Source organism: Rana temporaria, chromosome 2, assembly GCF_905171775.1.
Source record: "Rana temporaria chromosome 2, aRanTem1.1, whole genome shotgun sequence".
NCBI lineage: Eukaryota > Metazoa > Chordata > Amphibia > Anura > Ranidae > Rana > Rana temporaria.
Window position 1 is genome coordinate 17,484,744 of NC_053490.1, and position 20,591 is coordinate 17,505,334.

The 20,591-nt window shown below is 45.3% G+C and overlaps 1 protein-coding gene across 1 annotated transcript; it reads right to left on the minus strand.

Moving 5' to 3' along the window:
• Window positions 1-1,852: 1,852 nt before the first annotated feature.
• On the minus strand, window positions 1,853-3,436 carry LOC120928492 (trophoblast glycoprotein-like). The gene has a single exon (XM_040339587.1). It carries the CDS (start codon window positions 3,205-3,207, stop codon window positions 2,134-2,136), a length of 1,074 nt encoding a protein of 357 aa, XP_040195521.1. The 5' UTR covers window positions 3,208-3,436; the 3' UTR covers window positions 1,853-2,133.
• Between the last annotated feature and the right edge of the window lie 17,155 nt (window positions 3,437-20,591).

Sequence of the window (20,591 nt, forward strand, 5' to 3'; positions counted from 1 at the left end):
GAGCAGTGAGAGGAGCGGTGTGTTTACCGCTCCTCCACCGCTTCTTCCCATTGAAAACAATGGGACACCGCGGCTATACCGCAGAGGCGCATTGCCGGCGGTATTAACCCTTTTTCAGCCACTAGCGAGAGTTAAAACCGCATCGCTAGTGGTCGATTACCGCCACAATTCCGACGGTATAGCCCCGCTAAAAATAGCGACGCTTTACCGCCACCGCACCTCCCGCCCCAGTGTAAAAGGGGCCTAAGTTCAAAAGCTAAATTTGGACACAATTTTTGTTATATGGAGATTTGGATGTTTATTGAATCACAATAGTAGCAAATTTAAACAAATCCAAAATAAGAAAATTTTGTCCATAAAATAAATAATCCCAATTTGAATCAGATTTGAATCGGATTCAAAAAAGAAATTGAATTTGTTATTGTATTTTCCAAGAATACAATAAAAAATATTTGAAAAGAAAAGAAAAAAGAAATTGAATTTGAAAACAAATTTGAAATGTAAACATGTTGGTGGCTATTGCTGATTTCCTTCAAAGACTGAGTGTATCAGTTTTAAAATATAGCCTTCTTTCAAAATTTGAAAATAAAAGAATAGAGTAGAAACAAAAGAAAATTGAATAGATAGAATTTATCTGTCTTCCGTAATTCAAATTTCAAATTTTTGAATAGAACAGAATACATTTAAAAAGATAATGGCCGTCTTTTGAAATTCAAATAGAATAAAATAAAATAGAAAGAATCTAGCCGTCTAATGGAATAACATTTTTGAAAAGCACAGAAAAGAATAGGAGAAAACGGAGTAAAAAATAAATAAAAAAATAGAAAAATAAAATAGAAGAAAATAGGAAGAATATAGCCATCTTCTGAAATTAAAATTAAAAAAAAAGCACAGAAAAGAATAGAAGAAAACAGAGTAAAAAAATAAATAATAATAATAATAGAATCGAAGAAATAATAGAAAAGAAGAAAATAGAAAGAATATAGCCATCTTCTGAAATTAAAATTTTAAAAAGCACAGAAAAGAATAGAAGAAAACAGAGTAAAAAAAATAATAAATAATAATAATAGAATAGAAGAAATAACAGAATAGAATAAAATAGAAAGAATATAGCCATCTTCTGAAGTTCGAAATTTTGAAATTCACAAAGATTGGAATAAAATAAAATAGAAAGAATATAGCTGTGTTCCAAAATTCGAATAGAATAGAACCAGCTATTCTTCACAATGAATTTGGATTGATTTGATATTTTCAACTCAAATTGGATTTGAATACTTCACATCCTTAGGAAGACATCTAATCTGGTTGAAAACGAATAAACAAAACTCAAACTAAACAAATACAGCAAAACTAAATAAGTAACTTAACAAATTGATCTGTAATTAAACAATTTGTTTTCGTACTCCGCATGTCTACTTCAAAGGTTTTGATTTTCCCTAGTGACAAGGGTCAATAGGACAGGACAAATAGATTAGAAAGTGTGAATCTCCCATGTGATTTCACCTCCAAATACTGAAAGGTTTTTTCACAGTAAGAGCTGTGAAAATGTGAAACAGACTCCCTCCAGAGGTGGTTCTGGCCAGCTCAGTAGATTGCTTTAAGAAAGGCCTGGATACTTTCCTAAATGTACAGAATATAACTGAGTACTAAGATTTGTAGGTAAAGTTGATCCGGGGTAAATCCGATTGCCTCTCGGGGGATCAGGAAGGAATTTTTTCCCCTGCTGTAGCAAATTGGATCTCATGCTCTGCTGGGGTTTTTTGCCTTCCTCTGGATCAACTGTGGGTATGGAGTTGGGTGTATGGGATTGTACTGTGTTTTTTTATTTTGTTTTTTAATTTTTTGTGGTTGAACTGGATGGACTTGTGTCTTTTTTCAACCTGGCTAACTATGTAACTATGTGGTGATATAGACAGCAATATAAACTTGGCAAAGGACCTAACTCTTCCACACTCCATCCAAAACAATAAAACAAACAATGTTTTGCCTTTACATACCCTTTAAAAGCTCATTGGCCTCTAGCTTGACCTATGGCGTAGATCCAAGCCCAGAATTCATGTCCTATGACTTTATCTCCTCTATGCATTGAAATTGTTAAAAAAGAAACGTCATTCACGGCGTGAGCGATCAAGTTTATATCCCAGTAGAAGCATTTGATCTCCTGGGATCTGAGTCCTGCTCGTACCGGTAGTGATAGCCCTCCATCTGGTCCCTGCAGGCCTCCCGGAAGTTGTTCATCCACCTTTTAATCCCTCGCCTGTTTAGGTAGAGGACCATGAGAAATATGACCCCAATGAGAGCCAGGACTATCCCAAAGAAGACATAGGATGCTGTCTCCATGTTCTCGTTTGAACATTTCAGGTTGTCGCCTCTGAGGTTGGTGACCAAGGAACCATTCAAGGCCGAAGGTCCGAAGCACTGGAGCTGCCGGGCGTCCAAAGTCTGGGAAGTGTTTCGAAACCAAAAAATCATTTCCTTGATCCGACAATCACAAAAAATGGGGTTGGGGCTAATATAAAGCCGGGCATTCTTGTCTCTGAGCACCGAGATCTCCTCCTCTTTGAGTCTCTTAATAGAGTTATTTCCAAGGTGGACAGTCTGCAAGTTCTCCAGATCCTTCACAGCCATGGGGAAAGACTGTAGCTCATTTCCAGATAGCTCTAGAGTCCTAAGACTCGGCAAATGTTGAGCCCATCGAGAGTTAAAAATGTTGCTTCGGGCTGGTTCTCGGAGAGCTTGGTTTAATTTTAAAACTTGAAGCTGAGATAATCCTGCAAAAGCATCATCAGGAAGGGAGTTGAGGGCATTGAAGCTCATGTCCAAGGTGGTGAGGCTTGGGAGGTCAGAGAAAGCCCTGGCCTCTATGGCTTGGAGGTTGCCGCTGGCAAGTACAAGTGTTGTCAAATTGTACAGGCTTGTTCCATTTCTCTGGAAGGCTGAGGCTGGGAGGACGGTGATATTGCTGTTGGTGATTGACAGGTTCTGGACCCAGTGTGGTAAATCCCCCGGAATCTCCTGGAGAGACGAAGAGCGGCATTGCACAAGGCTGCTCTTGCTGTAACAGTCACAGTTTAAGGGACACGATAAGGTGGCATTCAGGAAGATCAGCAGCCCGACCAACTTGAAAACCAGACTGCCATTGGCTTCAGCTAATTTCAGTAGCGTGTTGTTGGGGTTGCCATGGCAATCAGGGCGTCTCGGTGACATCTTTCGGAGTTGTGTATGAATTTAGGACACGGCCCCAAAGTACCGAAAGTGCTTTGCCGTCCTCCTGTCCGTCGGTGTAACGAAGCACCAAGATCGACTTCTCTTTCATTCTCAGATGCTGTCAATATGTTGGAAGGCTGGACGCCCCTTCTGAAGCTAGACGAGCTTGCCGTCCTTGCTTGGAACTCTTAATTTGATTTTGACGTCTCTGGCAGGTCAGATGGATGGACTAGTGTCTAACGGAGATGCCTCTCCCCCCCTCTTCTCCCTCCCGCCTCTCCCCATCAGCTGCTCCACTCTCTTATTGAAGAAGAGAGGCTGGAGTGATTCGCTAGGATGTATTCCCAGCTGGAACAAGCCTTGCCTAGCTCTCATTTATACCTAGCTGCTGCTTAACCCTGCCAGAGCTCCAAAGACAAAGGGAGCCGGATAGGCATGGCTCCAGTGTCACTCCATGAACAGATACTCCAGAAATCATCCCTCAGGCTGCCATAGACACAATGGTCACAAGTGATGCTGGCAGAGTGCAGGGACCACAAATAATCCTAATAATCAGGGGTCACCCTTCATCACTTGCTAACCCTCACATGAGTAGAAGGGTATTACTTCATTTTCTTTTATGAAACAAGTCAACCTCTCTCGTAATCTCTATTATGTTCTCTGTATGTGTTTCTCTCTTCTCTTTCTCTCTCCACATCTCTTTGTCTTTCTTCTCTATCCTGCTCTCTCTCTTCGTGTCTCTTTCTCTCACTCTCTCTGTCTTTCTTTTTCTCTTTCTCTCTCTCCACATCTCTTTGTCTTTCTTCTCTATCCTGCTCTCTCTCTCTCTCTCTTTGCGTCTCTTTATCTTACTCTTTCTTTCTTTTTCTCTTTCTCTCTCTCCTTCTCACTCTCTCTTTCTTTCTCTCTTTTTCTCTCCCTGCTCTTTTCTTCCTCTTTCTTTCTTTCTTTCTTTCTCTTTCTTTTTCTTTCTTTCTTTCTTTCTTGCTTGCTATCTCTCCTTTTTTCTTCACTGTCTCTCTTTTTTACCGTGTCTACCTTTTTCCCCCTGACTCTTACTCTCTCTCACTGTCTCTTTTCTCTCTCCCTGTCTCTCCCTCCTTGTACCTCTCCCATTCTCTCTCTCTCTTTCTCTTCCCTCTCTCTCTACTTTCTCTCTCTTTTTTTTGTTGCTTACCGTCTTTCTTTTTTTTTCTCCCAGCCTCTCTCTCATTCTCCCTCTGCCTCTCCCCCCCTCTCTCTCTCTCCCTCCTTTTCACTCTCTCTCACTTTTTTTTTTTACTACCTCTCCCTTTTTGTCCCTGCCTCTCTCTCTCTTCCTCCTTGTCTGTCCTCTCCTCTCTCTTCTATCCCTGTCTATCTCCCCCCCTCTCTCTCTCTCTATCTTCCTCCCCCTCTCTCTCTCTTTTTTGCTTACTGTCTCTCTTTTTTTCTCCCTGCCCCATCTCTCTCTCTCTCTCGCTCCCTCTCTCTCTCTATGGCCCCGTACACACGAGAGGATCGATCCGCTGAAATTGATCCGCGGATCGGTTTCAGCGAATAGATCCGCTGGTGTGTACGATCCAGCGGATATTTATCCGCGGATATATTTCGGGCCGACCGATTTCCAGCGGATAAAAATTTCTTAGCATGCTAAGAAATCTATTCGCTGGAATCGGCTCCAGCGGATCGATCCGGTGGTCTGTACAGACTCACCGGATCGATCCGTCCGAACCGATCCCTCGCATGCGTCGTAATCATTCGACGCATGCGTGGATATCCTTATATGACAGCGTCGCGCACGTCGCCGCGTCATCATCGCGGCGACGGCGCGACACGTCACCGCGGTGTGAATTCGGCGCGGATTTCGATCCGATGGTGAGTACAATCCAGCGGATCGAAATCCTCAGAGGATTTATCCGCGGAAACGGTCCGGAGGACCGTATCCGCGGATAAATCCTCTCGTGTGTACCCGGCATATGTCTCTTCCCCTCTATTTCTCTCTCCCTCCTCTCCCTCTCTCTTTATCCCTGTCTCTCTTTTTCTCCCCATCTCTCTCGCTCTCTTTTTCTCTCCCTGTTCTTTTTTTCGTTCTCTTTTACACAGTTTTTTTTTCTCTCCGTCTCTCTTTTTCTCTCCCTCCTTGTCTTTCCCTCTCTCTCTCTCTCTCTCCCTCCCCATGTCTCCCTCTCTCTTTTTCTCTCCCTATCTTTCTTTCTCTCCCTCCTCTCTCTCACTCTTTTTTTCTCCCCCCCTGTCTTTCTCTTTCTCTCCCGCCTTGTCTCTCCCTGTCTCTCTCTTTCTTTTACTCTTCCTGTCTCTTTCTTTCTCTCCCTCCTCTACTCTCTCTCGCTCTCTTCTTTCCCTGTGTCTCTCTCTTTTTTTCTCCCTGCCTCTCTCGTTCTTTCTCTCCCTGCCCATCTCTCTCTCTCTTTTTCTCTCCCTTGATTTTTATTTCTCTCCCTCCTCTCTTTCTCTCTCTCTTTATCTCCCTCTCTTCTCCCCCTCTCTCTCACCTTTTCTCTCCTTGTCTCTCTCTTTCTCCCCCTCGTTCTTTCTCTCGCTCTCTCTTTCACTCTCATTGTAACTCTCCCTGTCAGTCTACCTCATTTTCTGTTTCTCTCTCTCTCTCTTTCTCTCTCTCCTCTCCCTGTCTTTCTCTCAAATTCAAATTCAAAGCTTTATTGGCAGGACCAAATACATGTTAGCATTGCCAAAGCAGTTGAGTTTGTATAAGGAAAAGGGAAGGGGGTAATATAAAGGGGAATGGACATAAGTATGTGAAAGGATTTTTAAGTCCTCAGTTTCTCATGTCCCTCTCAGTCTGTGACACGCTGTCACATATTGGGCAGCTACCTTTACCATTGGTTCCTCAGTCTATGTCATATTGCGCAGCTATGCTCCCCAATGACACCTTTTCTCCCTGTAGAATGTGGAGTCTCATCTCCTCTTCTAAAGAGTTGAAGTCCAGGATGACAGTGTAGAGTCTCTAGAAATGTGTACCTGGGGCCCCCGTAGCATGAAATGGCCCTCAACTTCCAGTGCCCCCCCTAGTCACACTGCACTCTCTTTTTCTATTGCCTATTATTGTTTTATTAATTGTTACATGTTTCTTTTCAAACCTTATGGACTTGTCATTGGAACATTTTATATATTTTTTGTTCCACTCCTACTTTTCTTTTGATTTCCAGTGCTCTCTTTTGCTAGACCAACCTTAGGTAGGGGCGGGTTTAGGTTATCACCTGCCCCCTATCCATTGATTAGCACACCTGTGCTCCTTTTCAGGAGACCTTAAGGGCTCTTTCACACGGAGCGGATCCGTATTGATCCGCTCCGTTAGCCCGTTTGGCTCAGCGGGGATTCCTCTGTAATCCCCGCTGAGCTGTCGGCGGACAGGGCGGTCCCCGCACACAGTGCAGAGACCGCCCTGTCTCTCTTCCGCTCTCCCCTATGGGGAATCGGATGAATACGGACCGTGTGTCCGTATTCATCCGATCCGTTCCGCCGGACGGAAAAAAAATAGGGTTTTCTTCCGTCCGCAAAAGCGGAACTTTGCGGACGCGGATGGTTGCGGACGTTAGCGGATGCATCATCCGCTAACGTCTGCAATCCCATAGGGATCCATTACAAGTCCGTAAACGGACTTGTAATAAACGGACCGTTTGTCCGTACGTCTGAAAGGGGCCTAAAATTCATAGGTAGGACTGCAGCTATACAGAGTGCCTTGTCGTTGGCCTGCAGCTTCCCAGGTATCTGCAGATACATGCAACTAAACCTCTGTTTCTATTCACACACATTTAGACAGATTCATTTGGTTTAGTGCTTTTTTGGTTGGCAACTTTGAGCCTGGCCAATATGGAAACATTTTTTATATTCCATATATTTATTTAATTGCATACTGCTAAAAACGCATCTCATCTAAAGTCCCAACCCTCCCCTCTTTTTGTATCTATTTACAGGGATGGTAGTTCTATCATATGCCTCATCTAAAGTCCCAACCCTACCCCCCCCCCCTTTTTGAACATGTTCCATTTCAAACCTTATGGACTTGTCATTGGAATATTTTATATATTTTTTGTTTGCATTATTACCCATTCGTGTTATGTCTATTGGTTTGAACAGCACCTTGGCGGATGGTGGTGCTATAGGATCAATGATAAAATAACAAATACAGTCCCTTGATGAAGTCTCGTGGCCATGACATCAAGTGCCTTTAAAAAGTCCCACTTTGGGGAAAATTCTCAATCTTTTTATGACGTAACGCGTAGGGCGTGAAGAGAGGCAGACGAGGACCAGAAGTGACGGGGGGGGGGGGGGGGGGTCAGTCTTAGTACCTGGTGTAGTTTTACTGTGGCTTTTCTAGGTCCCAAATGGACAAGAGGCTTTGGAGTGTCTGGAAATGTTGAGACATCTTGGTGGATAATTACGTACAGGCATAACTTCTATTGGTTGGAGGTGAGAGTTCTGAGAGCATGTGGGGTATAATTTTAGGAGCACATCTATATCTACCCAGCTGTGGGACAGCATGGAAGGAGCAATGTATTGTTATGTTCAAGAAGAGACAGATCACTATACGTTGTTTAATATTCGGCAATTGTGTTTGCATATTTTTAGGACACTAACTGACATCATTTAGGTGGAATATATGTGATTTCCATGGTGCATATATACATTTATTTGTTATTTTATACATAAGTAGCACTACCCCCGAAGGAGCTGCTGGTTTGTTTTGGGTGGCATGTTACCTCGTGTTCCTCTGCCGTCTAGGGTAGGGTGACCAGACATCCCCGGTTTCAGGGGACAGTCCCCGGATTGAGGACACTGTCCCCAGACAAAGTCTGCCCCCAGTTTTGTCCCTGGATTGGATTTGAACAGGGGCTGGGGCAATTTCAAAGACAGTCAATGCAGAATTAAAAAAAAATTACACCCCCCCGCTCCGCCGCGCCTAGTAGCTTAGGGGTGTATTTTTTTCCATTATCTATGCCCCTTTCTGATGATCATGTGCTGGTCGGAATGGAGTGAATATTTCTTCAGTTTCGGGTGCATGCCCATTCATCTCCGCTCGCATGTTCTTCTGTCTTGGCTCAAGTCTCGGCCAGCCACCTGCCTTTTTATCGCCTTCCCTTCCCTGGCAGAGGGATCTTCCTCCGCTCCCCACCCAGTAGTAGCTGGGGCCCAGAGAGTTAGACTTGACAGGCGGTGGCGGGCAGAGTGTCGCTGATTGCTGCCATTACTAGTAAAAAAAAATATGTCCCCTGATTTTATTTTAAAAATCTGGTCACCTTAGTCTAGGGGTATTTGGTGAAAGTTGTAGTAACAGAATGTCCACGTGTCTTTTTCTGTGCTCTTTATTACCCAGCCGGGTAAAAGCAATAAAACTTAGTGAAGAATAGAGGTTTAGCGAAAGTGGAGATAGCAGATTCAGGAGTGAGCAATAGGGAAACAGTCCTGCTTCCAACAATACTTTCTTTTTCACCACTCCAGCCTGAGTGGGTATAGCGTACCCGGATAGGCCACTCTCACAAACCTGGCAGCTAGAATGTCACTCGGAACTTGGGAAAGAAGTCTCTGCCACAGACCCTCCCTATGGTTGAAATAGCGGAGGTAATCCTCCTTAGCAGACTTGACACCTGGATCTCCTTCAGGTAGTTTTAAATTAGGGAACCATCTGACAGGTGGCCAACATCCAGCCTCTCGGTGTCCGGTTCCCCTGGTCCCCGATGGATGGTCAGGCCCCTATTGGAACACCAGCCTCTGGTACTCCTCAGGCAGACTCTCCACCATACAGCTTCCTCCAACAGGACGGACAGCCCAGGACCTCTTTAGATGGGACCCAGTCGACTACTGAGTCCCCAAATGGCAGATCAATTTCTCCGGGCCAACGTGCACCCCAGCCCAGAAGGCCATTTGCCGGGGCGGCGTGAAGGTGGGCACCACACGAGGAGAAGACCCAGGAAAATGGAGTCTGCCTCATAAATGCCCTCCCCCAGCATGCACAGCCAACTCCTCCTGATAGGCTGCTGGGTAAGAGCACCCAATCTTCGACTCCACTGCTGCCACCTGCCAACCTGGGGTGTGATCAGCCACCCAGATACAACAGAATGAGCCGTGTTGTGGGTAACTCTGCACTGCCAGTGAAAAATGAAGCTGCTAACACAGCTAATTGGAAAAAAAGCAAGTGAAAAAATTGTATTATGTATGTGTAGCGCTTAGAATAATACAATAAATAATAAAATAAATGTATCAAAAATTAACATAAATAATACTGTATAAATACAAAACAATTGTGAAAAATGTTCAGTGAAATCTCACAAAGATAAAATGTGAACCAAATACTGATAATAAGTCCATGTGTGACCGTAAATGGCCAAAAACATCCACCGCGTGTCATAAAATAGTCTGAAACCCAAACATTGAAGTGACGCAAAAATCAAGGTGACTTCTCATGTGCAGTAAAAGGACCCTCCACCGATAAGGATGCAGGCTTACCGGAACATATGGACTCAAAGAAATATATATCTCATATGAGTCAAACAAGCTTAAGGACCGAAAGTATAGTGATCTGTCTCTTCTTGAACATAACAATACGTTGCTCCTTCCATGCTGTCCCACAGCAGGGTAGATATAGACATGCTCCTAAAATTATACCCCACATGCTCTCAGAACTCTCACCTTCAACCAATAGAAGTTATGCCTGTACGTAATTATCCACCAAGATGTCTCAACATTTCCAGACACTCCAAAGCCTCCTGTCCATTTGGGACCTAGAAAAGCCACAGTAAAACTACACCAGGTACTAAGACTGACCCCCCCCCCCACATCACTTCCGGTCCTCGTCTGCCTCTCTTCACGCCCTACGCGTTACGTCATAAAAAGATTGAGAATTTTCCCCAAAGTGGGACTTTTAAATAGCACTTGACGTCATGGCCACGAGACTTCATCAAGGGACTGTATTTGTTATTTTATCATTGATCCTATAGCACCACCATCCGCCAAGGTGCTGTTCAAACCAATAGACATAACACGAATGGGTAATAATGCAAACAAAAAATATATAAAATGTTCCAATGACAAGTCCATAAGGTTTGAAAAGAAACATGTAACAATTATAAGAAACAATAATAGGCAATAGAAAAAGAGAGTGCAGTGTGACTAGGGGGGCACTGGAAGTTGAGGGCCATTTCATGCTACGGGGCCCCAGGTACACTCGGTCCTTAGCGTCTTAAGAGACAATGAGTCGACCAATGGAACTTCAGCAGAGATGGATTCAACCAAGCAAAGTGTAGACAATAGCCCCAATGGCTTACAGCTTGCCCTCACTTCCGCAGGTCAGTATCACGTGACGCCTGAGGTTCCTCTATGGTCCAACACAAGAAGAGTGATCCGCTCCTTCTGAGAACCACATTGGTCTACACTGCCCCCAGCGTCTGGTGACAGTGTAGGCCAATGTGGTTTTCAGAAGGAGCCCATTGGTCGACTCATTGTCTCTTAAGACGCCTTTGGAGGTGACAATGGTCCTTTAGCTTGTTTGACTCATATGAGATATATATTTCTTTGAGTCCATATGTTCCGGTAAGCCTGCATCCTTATCGGTGGAGGGTCCTTTTACTGCACAGAAGAAGTCACCTTGATTTTTGCATCACTTCAATGTTTGGGTTTCAGACTATTTTATGATACGCGGTGGATAGGGATGAGCTTCGAGTTCGAGTTGAACATTGCCTGTTCGGCGAACAACGAACAATTAGGGGTGTTCGCGGCAAATTCAAAAAGCCGCGGAACACCCTGTTAAAGTCTATGGGAGAAATCTAAAGTGCTAATTTTAAAGGCTAATATGCAATTTATTGTCCTAAAACGTGTTTGGGGACCTGGGTCCTGTCCCAGGAAACATGTATCAATGCAAAAAAAAGTTTTAAAAACGGCCGTTTTTTCAGGAGCACTGAATTTAATAATGCTTAAAGTGAAACAATAAAAGTGTAATATTACTTTAAATTTCGTACCTGGGGGGGGGGGGGGTGTAAAGTCAGCATGTGAAAAAGCGCATGTTTCCCGTACATAGAACTGTCCCTGCACAAAGTGTCATTTCTGAAAGAAAAAAAGGCATTTAAAACCGGCTTTGCGGCTCTAATGAATTGTCGGCTCTGGCAATTACAGAGATGATTCATTCATAAAGAAAAACAATGTGTGGGGGTTCCCCCAAATTAAATTACCAGGCCCTTCAGGTCTGGAATGGATATTAAGGGGAACCCCGCCATAAAAAAAAAAAAAATGACGTAGGGTTCCCCGCAAATATCCATACCAGGCCCTTCAGGTCTGGTGTGGATTTTAAGGGGAACTCCACCCCAAATAAAAAAAAAATGGCATGGAGTCCCCCTAAAAATCCACACCAGACCCCTTATCCGAGCGCGTTAACCTGGCCGGCCGCAGAAAAGAGGGGGGGACAGAGTGTGGCCCCCCCTCTCCTGAACCGTACCAGGCCACATGCCCTCAACATGGGGAGGATGTCCCCATGTTAATGGGGACAAGGGCCTCATCCCCACAACCCTTGCCCGGTGGTTGTGGGGGTCTGCGGGCGGGGGGCTTATCAGAATCTGGAAGACCCCTTTAACAAAGGGGACCCCCAGATCCTGCCCCCCCTATGTGAATTGGTAATGGGGTACACTGTACCTCTACAATTTCACGAAGGAAGTGTAAATAGTTAAAAAAAAACACACAGACACCGTAGAAAAAAATCCTTTGTTAATAAAAAAAAATAAAAAAATCCAGCGATGTGAATCCACTGTCTCCTATCCAGCGATGGATGATCTCTCCAGCGATGGATGATCAGCGGTCCGGTCCAGCGATGAGAAGATCCCATCCGTCCAGAGCCCAGCAGGGGAGCTCCACTCTCCGCTGGACACAGCCCAGCGGAATGACGCGCTGGAGTTGTGACATTACTTATATAGGGGAAGCGGCCACCCGTCACGTGACCCCGCCCCCTCTGACGCACCCTCGTACGTCACTGGGAAAGACCCTGAAAGACCGGGCTTTCCCAGTGACGTACGCAGGGCCGGATTAACAATGGGGCTGATGGAGCTGCAGCTCCAGGCCCCTTTCTCAAGATAGGCCCATTTGCCCAAAAAAAAAAAAAAAAATTTTTTTTTTTTTTTTTTTTAAGAATTTTTTTTTTTTAAGATCGAATTTGGGGGGTTGTAGCTCGATGACCAGAGGTCACAGAAACCCCACATTTGGGGGTAGGCATGGGAAGAGCTACCCCACAACTGGTTAAAATATGGGACGGCTATCATTTATGGTCCTGGAGATACGGGCCTGCTTGCACAGCCTGTCAGAAGCTACATTCAGAGCGGCCAATATAAATACAAGCTGACACACTGCAGCAGACTGATAGGATCACAGTGCTTATAATAATTATTTGTATATTACTCATGGTAATTACCCCCTTGCCACCCAGGCCAATTCTGACACTTCTCTACTACATGTAAAAATCATCATTTGTTTTTTGCTAGAAAATTACTCTATGGTGGTCTTTGCACTTTTTATGTTGCAGGGTACAGAGCTGCACGATTCTGGCTAAAATGAGAATTGCAATTTTTTTGCTTAGAAGATAGATCACGATTCTCTCACGATTGTTGCGGCGTAACATCATCTTTCACATTAAAACAAAAAAAAAAAAAAAATGGGCTAACTTCACTGTTTTGTTTTTATGGTTTTTATTATTCATTGAAGTGGGAAAATGCAGTGTGACATAAAATATTGCAGCAATAGCCATTGTATTCCCTAGAGTCTCTGCTAATATATATATATAATGTTTGGCGGTTCCAAGTAATTTTCTAGCAAATAATATTACTTTTTAACTTAAGAAACAAGTGTTGGACTTTAAGTGGTTAAATTTAGTTACAATGTTAGTTAGTTACAATGTTTCATTTTGTTTACAAACTTCGCAGACTGCCCAGATTTGTTCTTTACACACAGAAGTGTATCCCTTCGATCCAAGAAGGAAGTGTTAGTTACAATGTTTCCTGTTAAAAACTTGGCAGACTGCCCAGATATTTTCTTTTGACAGCTGAAAGTCTCTCCACTTGTTATATGAAAGAATCAGCAAACTCTACATTGGAGATCGTCAGGGGGGTTGAATCGAGATCACGATTTTTTTAACGATTAATTGTGCAGCTCTAGCACGGTATTTGCGCAGCAATTTTTCAAACATGTTGTTTTGGAAAAAAATGTTTCATTCATTAAAAAAACAGTTAGTTAGTTAGTTAAGTTAGCACAATTTTTTTTGGTATCCTAAGCGATGCTTTACATTTTTTTAGGTTACATGTTTAGAGTTACAGAGGAGGTCTAGTACTAGAATTATTGTTCTCGCTCTAACGATCGTGGCGTATGTAACCTGTGTGTATCTGGCTCTGATACTACCAGTGCCTACCCAGCCACTGACTAGTATCTCTCCCCAGCCTGTCCCCACACACCCTCTCACCTGCTGACCTGTGGATGGGGGAATCACTCTTGCAGTGTTGTGTTCTGCCAGTGCGTACAATGATCAGTGTTGCTAACTTTAGCTGGCAGCACTGATTGTTTTAAGAAAAAAAAAACAGGCTGGTTGTACTCAAGTTGATTAATAGATTGACTTGTGTAAAACCAGCTAGCCCATACATAGATTGACTATGGCTGGTCTCTGCATAATTGGCGTAATTTCAATCCATGTATGACCCGCTTAACCACTACGCAGTCCCTAAATATCCTTCCACTCCTGTACATAGTGCTCACTGTCATACTCTCCACACTCCTCTCCTGTACATAGTGCCCACTGTCATACTCTCCACACTTCTCTCCTATACATAGTACCCACTGTCATACCCTACACACTCCTCTCCTGTACATAGTGCCCACTGTCATACCTCCACACTCCTCTCCTATACATAGCGCCCACTGTCATACCCTTCACACTCCTCTCCTGTACATAGTGCCTGCTGTCATACACTTCTCTCCTGTACTTAGTGCCCACTGTCGCACCCTCCACACTCCTCTCCTGTACATACTGCTCACTGTCATACCCTCCACACTCCTCTCCTATACATAGTGCCCACTGTCATACCCTCCACACTCCTCTCCTATACATAGTGTTCACTGTCATACCCTCCACACTCCTCTCCTATACATAGAGCCCACTATCATACCGTCTACATTCCTCTCCTGTACATACTGCCCACTGTCATACCCTCCACACTCCTCTCTTGTACATACTGCCCCATCATACCCTCCACACTTCTCTCTGGTACGTACTACCCTCTGTCATACCCCCTCACTCTTCCTGTACATACTGCCCATTGTCATACCCTTCACACTCCTCTCCTGTACATAGTGCTTTTTTCCGTACCCTTTGTACTCCTCTCCTGTACATAGTGCCCACTGTTAGACCCTCCACATTCCTCTCCCTCACCTGCACATACTTCCCACTTATATACCGTCCATACTCCTCCCCTATGTCACTTACCCACAAAAACAGTCCTTTAAAATTATACTGAATATCCTCAATGTTACCAGCTCTAGAATGGACACACTTTTGTTAGTTCAACTAAAGGAAATATCAGTTCTCATATTTGTTCTGCCCCATTATTATTACTCATTTAATTTTGTGATTACTACTATGATGTATAGAGGAACATCGGGGATCTCAGCTACTCTAAATATAGCACTTATATAAAAATTTGGCCCTGAAAATATTTTTTAAATGTTGGCAACTGTGCACTTAGGCACTGCCCAAGGGCCACCGGGTCAGTAGGGGGCCCCATGAGAGGCTCCTGGGATTCTGTGATAATAAAGCGGTAGTAAACTTTCCTGACATTGCTACTTTTTAGAGGCCCTGGGATAGGTTATGCCACGACGTACAAGTATGCACAGCATATTAGCACATTAGTGTACACTTACATTTTCAGACTGAGCCCTCCAGTGCTGCGATGAATCAGGCGGGGCCTGGGCGCTTACATCTTCACCCGGTCTTCCTTCTGGGTTCTGTGCCTTTGGTCACTTGCCTTGGCTGGGCTGCGTTCATGTCATTCCCACGCATTTATTTATTATTTATTACACCCAATTCACACCTCCGCGACAAAACGCCCGACGCCGGCCGCTCGTGCCGCTGGAGGGGAGAATTCCCATTGCTGTCTATGAGATGGTTCACATCTCATAGACGCCGTACACCTGCGGCATGAAAAAAAGTCCCGGACCCTTTTTTTCAGGCGGCATTGGCGTTCGGCCATACAAAGCAATAGGAAGGATTTGTAAAAAAAAAGTTACACTATTCGCGGCAAAATACGCCGCGTACGCGGCGTTACTTGTCGCGGAGGTGTGAATGCAGCCTAAAAGGCCCCACCAAAATCCTCAGCACCAGGCCCATGATGTTCTTAATCTGGCCCTGGACGTACGAGGGTGCGTCAGAGGGGGCGGGGTCACGTGACGGGTGGCCGCTTCCCCTATATAAGAAATGTCACAGCTCCAGCGCGTCATTCCGAGTGGAGCTCCCCTGCTGCGCTCTGGACGGATAGATCTTCTGCATCGCTGGACCGGACCGCTGATCATCCGTCGCTGGAGAGATCATCCGTCGCTGGATAGGAGACAGTGGATTCACATCGCTGGATTTTTTTTTTTTTTTATTATTAATAAAGGATTTTTTTCTACGGTGTCTGTGTGTTTTTTTTTTTTAACAATTTACACTTCCTTTGTGAAATGGTAGAGGTACAGTGTACCCCATTACCAATTCACATAGGGGGGGGCCAGGATCTGGAGGTCCCCTTTGTTAAAGGGGTCTTCCAGATTCTGATAAGCCCCCCGCCCGCAGACCCCCACAACCACCGGGCAAGGGTTGTGGGGATGAGGCCCTTGTCCCCATCAACATGGGGACATCCTCCCCATGTTGAGGGCATGTGGCCTGGTGCGGTTCAGGAGAGGGGGGGGCCGCACTCTGTCCCCCCCTCTTTTCTGTGGCCGGCCAGGTTAACGTGCTCGGATAAGGGTCTGGTGTGGATTTTTAGGGGGACTCCACGCCATTTTTTTTTTAATTTGGGGTGGAGTTCCCCTTAAAATCCACACCAGACCTGAAGGGTCTGGTGTGGGATACCAATGATGGGGCACTATTCCTTCTACTGATACCAATGATGGGGCACTATTTCTCTCACTGATACCAATGATGGGGAACTGTTCCTACCACTGATACTAATGATGGGGCACTATTCATTCTACTGATACCAATGATAGGGCACTATTCCTCCCACTGACACCAATGATGGGGCACTATTCCTTCTACTGATACCAATGATGGGGCACTATTTCTCTCACTGATACTAATGATGGGGAACTGTTCCTACCAATGATGGGGCACTATTCCTCCCACTGACACCAAGTCATTTTCTCCCTCCACCGGCCATGGTCCAGTCTCACTGAAGTCTGAAGGACAATAGTGGGGCCCTAAGTTTGGGGCCCCCTGATCCCGATAACTGTACCAGGCGTGGAGAGGAAAGGGTTAATCCAGCAGGATGGGATGCAGGGGAGTATTGATTTTTCCTTTGCTTCCTACAAGTGGTAATAAACACTTGTGTAACAGCTTCAATCTGGTCCAGATACGCGTCATTAAATCTCCCCACCTCCTCTCCGCTCTCTCCAGCCATGTGAATGTTTTGTGGCGCTCTGCAAACACTGGGCTGGATTGAAGTCGAATTGCGCATTTTTTACGGAGGCGCAGGGCAACGATTTTGCCCTGCGCCCCCGCAAAATTACTGCGCTGCCCTCGATTCACGGAGCAATAGCTCCGTAAATTGCGTGGGCGCGCCGGCAAAATGCCCGGCGTAAGCGCGCGCAATTTAAATGATCCCGTAGGGGGCGGGAATCATTTAAATTAGGCGCGTTCCCACGCCGATCGTAGAGCGCATGCTCCGTCGGGAAACTTTCCCGACGTGCATTGCGGCAAATGACGTCGCAAGGACGTCATTCGCTTCAAAGTGAACGTGAATGGCGTCCAGCGCCATTCACAAATCACTTACGCAAAGTACAGTAAATTTGAAATTTCGCGACGCGGGAAAGACGGGTATACGTAACATTGGCTGCCTAATAGCAGGGGCAGCCTTACGCGAAAGACGCCGTATGGAAACGACCTACGCAGGGCTCGCGCAACGTTGTGAATCGGTGTTAGTATGCAATTTGCATACTATACGCTGAGCACAACGGGAACGCCACCTAGCGGCCGTCGCAAGAATGCAGCCTAAGATATGCGGGCATAAGAGCCTTATGCCGCGCAGATCTTAGGCTGCAGTCGGCGTAACGAGGTTCCTGAATCAGGAGCATTCGTTACGCCGGGGCAAGTAAGCAATTGCGCCTGTGTAACTATGGTTACACAGGCGCAATTGCTTCTTGAATCCAGCCCCCTTATTTTAGCTTTTGTGCGAGGGTCGGACCCCCATCAGCGCAGACTGATTGCGTCTCCTCCACTTGTGGTGTAAAGAAGCGATGACCCTTTGTGAACCGGCTTCCCGCTGGAGCTCTGCTACCGGAGAGTAGATCTATAATACAGTAGCTGTGCAATTTCATTTAAATCTGGGGGGGGGGGGGGGCGACCTTTATTTAAACCTTCATATCTCTCATTGATTGTTCATTAGCTGCGGGAGCTCGGTACATAACAGACTGCCGGATCCTTTTCTGCATAATAATGGCCGGAATTATAGAAGACCATCGGAAGGTACAAGGAGAGAGAAGAGCCCCAAGGCAAGTCAATGCAGCCGGAGCCCCTGACCTCCATCAATGGAGATATTAGGAGGAAGGTACGGGATATTAATAGGAAGTCATACATCATGGGAAGTGCAGGACTAACTGAGGAGGAGAGGAGAGGGATGGGAGAGGAGAGAGACTGGTAAAGGAGATGAGAAGAGGAGGGTGCAAAAAGAGGAGAGGAGAGAAAAAGGAGAAGGGAGAAGAGAGAGAGAGAGAGAAGTGGGATGGGAGAAGAGAGAGGCTGGTAAAGGAGATGAGAAGAGGAGGGTGCAATAAGAGGAGAGGAGAGAGGGAGAAAAGAGGGATGGGAGAGGAGAGAGACTGGTAAAGGAGATGAGAAGAGGAGAGAAGAAGAAGGAGAGAGAAAAGAGGAATGGGAGAAGAAAGAGGCTGGTAAAGGAGATGTGAAGAGAAGAGTGCAAAAAGAGGAGAGGAGAGAAGAGAGAGAGAGAAGTGGGATGGGAGAAAAGAGAGACTAGTAAAGAAGATGAGAAGAGGGTGGTGCAATAAGAGAAGAGGAGAGAAGGGAGAGAAGAAGACTGAGAGAGAGAGAAGAGGAATGGGAGAGGAGAGAGGCTGGTAAAAGAGATGTGAAGAGAAGAGTGCAAAAAGAGGAGAGAAGAAGGAGAAGGGAGAAGAGAGAGAGAAAAGTGGGATGGGAGAATAGAGAGACTGGTAAAGGGGATGTGACGAGGAGGATGCAATAGGAGGAGAGGAGAGAAGAAGGAGAGAAAAAAGAGGAATGGGAGAAGAGAGAGGCTGGTAAAGGAGATGAGAAGAGGAGGGTGCAATAAGAGGAGAGGAGAGAGGGAGAAAAGAGGGATGGGAGAGGAGAGAGACTGGTAAATGAGATGAGAAGAGGAGAGAAGGGAGAGAAGAAGAAGAAGGAGAGAGAAAAGAGGAATGGGAGAAGAAAGAGGCTGGTAAAGGAGATGTGAAGAGAAGAGTGCAAAAAGAGGAGAGGAGAGGAGAGAAAAAGGAGAAGGGAGAAGAGAAAGAGAGAAGTGGGATGGGAGAAGAGAGAGACTAGTAAAGGAGATGAGAAGAGGGGGGTGCAATAAGAGAAGGGAGAGAAGAAGAAGGAGAAGGAGAGAGAAAAGAGGAATGGGAGAAGAGAGAGGCTGGTAAAGGAGATGTGACGAGGAGGGTGTAATAAAAGGAGAGGAGAGGAGAGAAGAAGGAGGAGGGAGAAAATTGGGATGGGAGAAGAGAGAGACTGGTAAAGGAGATGTGACATGAAGGTTGCAATAAGAGGAGAGAAGAAGGAGGAGGGAGAAAATTGGGATGGGAGAAGAGAGAGACTGGTAAAGGAGATGTGACAAGGAGGGTGCAATAAGAGGAGAGGAGAGAAGGGAAAGAAGAAGGAGAGTGAGAAGTGGGATGGGAGAAGAGAGAGGCGGGTAAAGGAGATGTGACGAGGAGGGTGTAATAAGAGGAGAGGAGAGAAGAGAGGGAGGAAATTGGGATGGGAGAAGAGAAAGACTGCTAAAGGAGATGTGATGAGGAGGGTGCAATAAGAGGAGAGAAGAAGGAGGAGAGAGAAGAAAGATGGATGGGAGAAGAGAGAGAAGAAAGAGGGAAGGGAGAAGAGAGAGACTATTAAAGGAGATGCGAAAGAGGAGGGTGAAATTAGAGGAGAGGGGAGAAGGGAGCGAAGAAGAAGGAGAGAGAAGAGAGAGAGAAAAGAGGAAAGGGAGAAATGAAGATGAGAAGAGAAAAGTGCAATACAGAGATAAGAGGGAGGGGAAGAGAGAGAAAGGGGAGGAGCTAGAGAAGGAGAAGAAGTGAATTGAGAGACAAAATGAGAAAGGATAAGAGAGAGGAGAGGTGAGGAAATGGAGAGGAAAGAACAGGCAAGGAATAGGAGAGAGATGGACAAAGGAGATGAGAAGAGCGCAATAATGAAATAAGAGGGGGAATAACAGAGAGAAGTGAGAGAAAAAAGAGAAGGTAGAGGAGAGAGAAAAGGAGAAGAAAGGATGGGAGAGAAGAGAAAAGAAGGAGAGGAGAGAAAAAAGAGGTAAGGAAGAGGAAATAGATGGATAAAAAAGGTGAGAATAGAAGGGTGCAATGAGGGGATAAGATGGGAGAAGAGAAAGAAGAGTGAGGCGAGAGAGAAGAGGAAAGAAAGAAAGAAACGAGGGAGAGGAAAGGAAAGAGAGACAAGGGAGGAAATAGGATAGGATGTGAGCATAAAGGAAATGAGGAGAGGAAGAAGAGAAGAGAGAGGGGAGAAGTAAGGAAGAGGAGAGAGATGGGTAAGAAGATGAGAAGAGTGCAATGAGGAGAGAAGAGAGGAGGCAGCAAGGTAAAGAGAGATAAGGAAGGTGAGATATAAAAGAGGGAAGGGAGAGAAAAGAGTGAAGAGGAAGGGAGAAAGGATAGAAGAGAAGAGAAGAATAGGCAAAAGAGAAGAGGAGAGGGAAAAGAAGTAAGGGAGAGGAGAGAGATGAGTGTAGGAGATGAAGAGAGAGAAGTGAGAGACGAGGGAAGATGGAGAGAAAAGAGAGAAAAAAATGGGGGAGCAGGTTGAGGAGAGGAGTGCAAAGATAAACAGATAGAGGAGAGGAAATGGAGAAGAGGAGATAAAATAAGAAGGGGTTTAAAAGGGGGGAGGTTGAGGAGAAGAGAGAAATGGTGAAGCCGGAGAG

Coding starts and splice junctions, on each gene's coding strand:
- LOC120928492 (XM_040339587.1), bottom strand. CDS start 3,207: ATGTCACCGAGACGCCCTGATTGCCATGGCAACCCCAACAACACGCTA.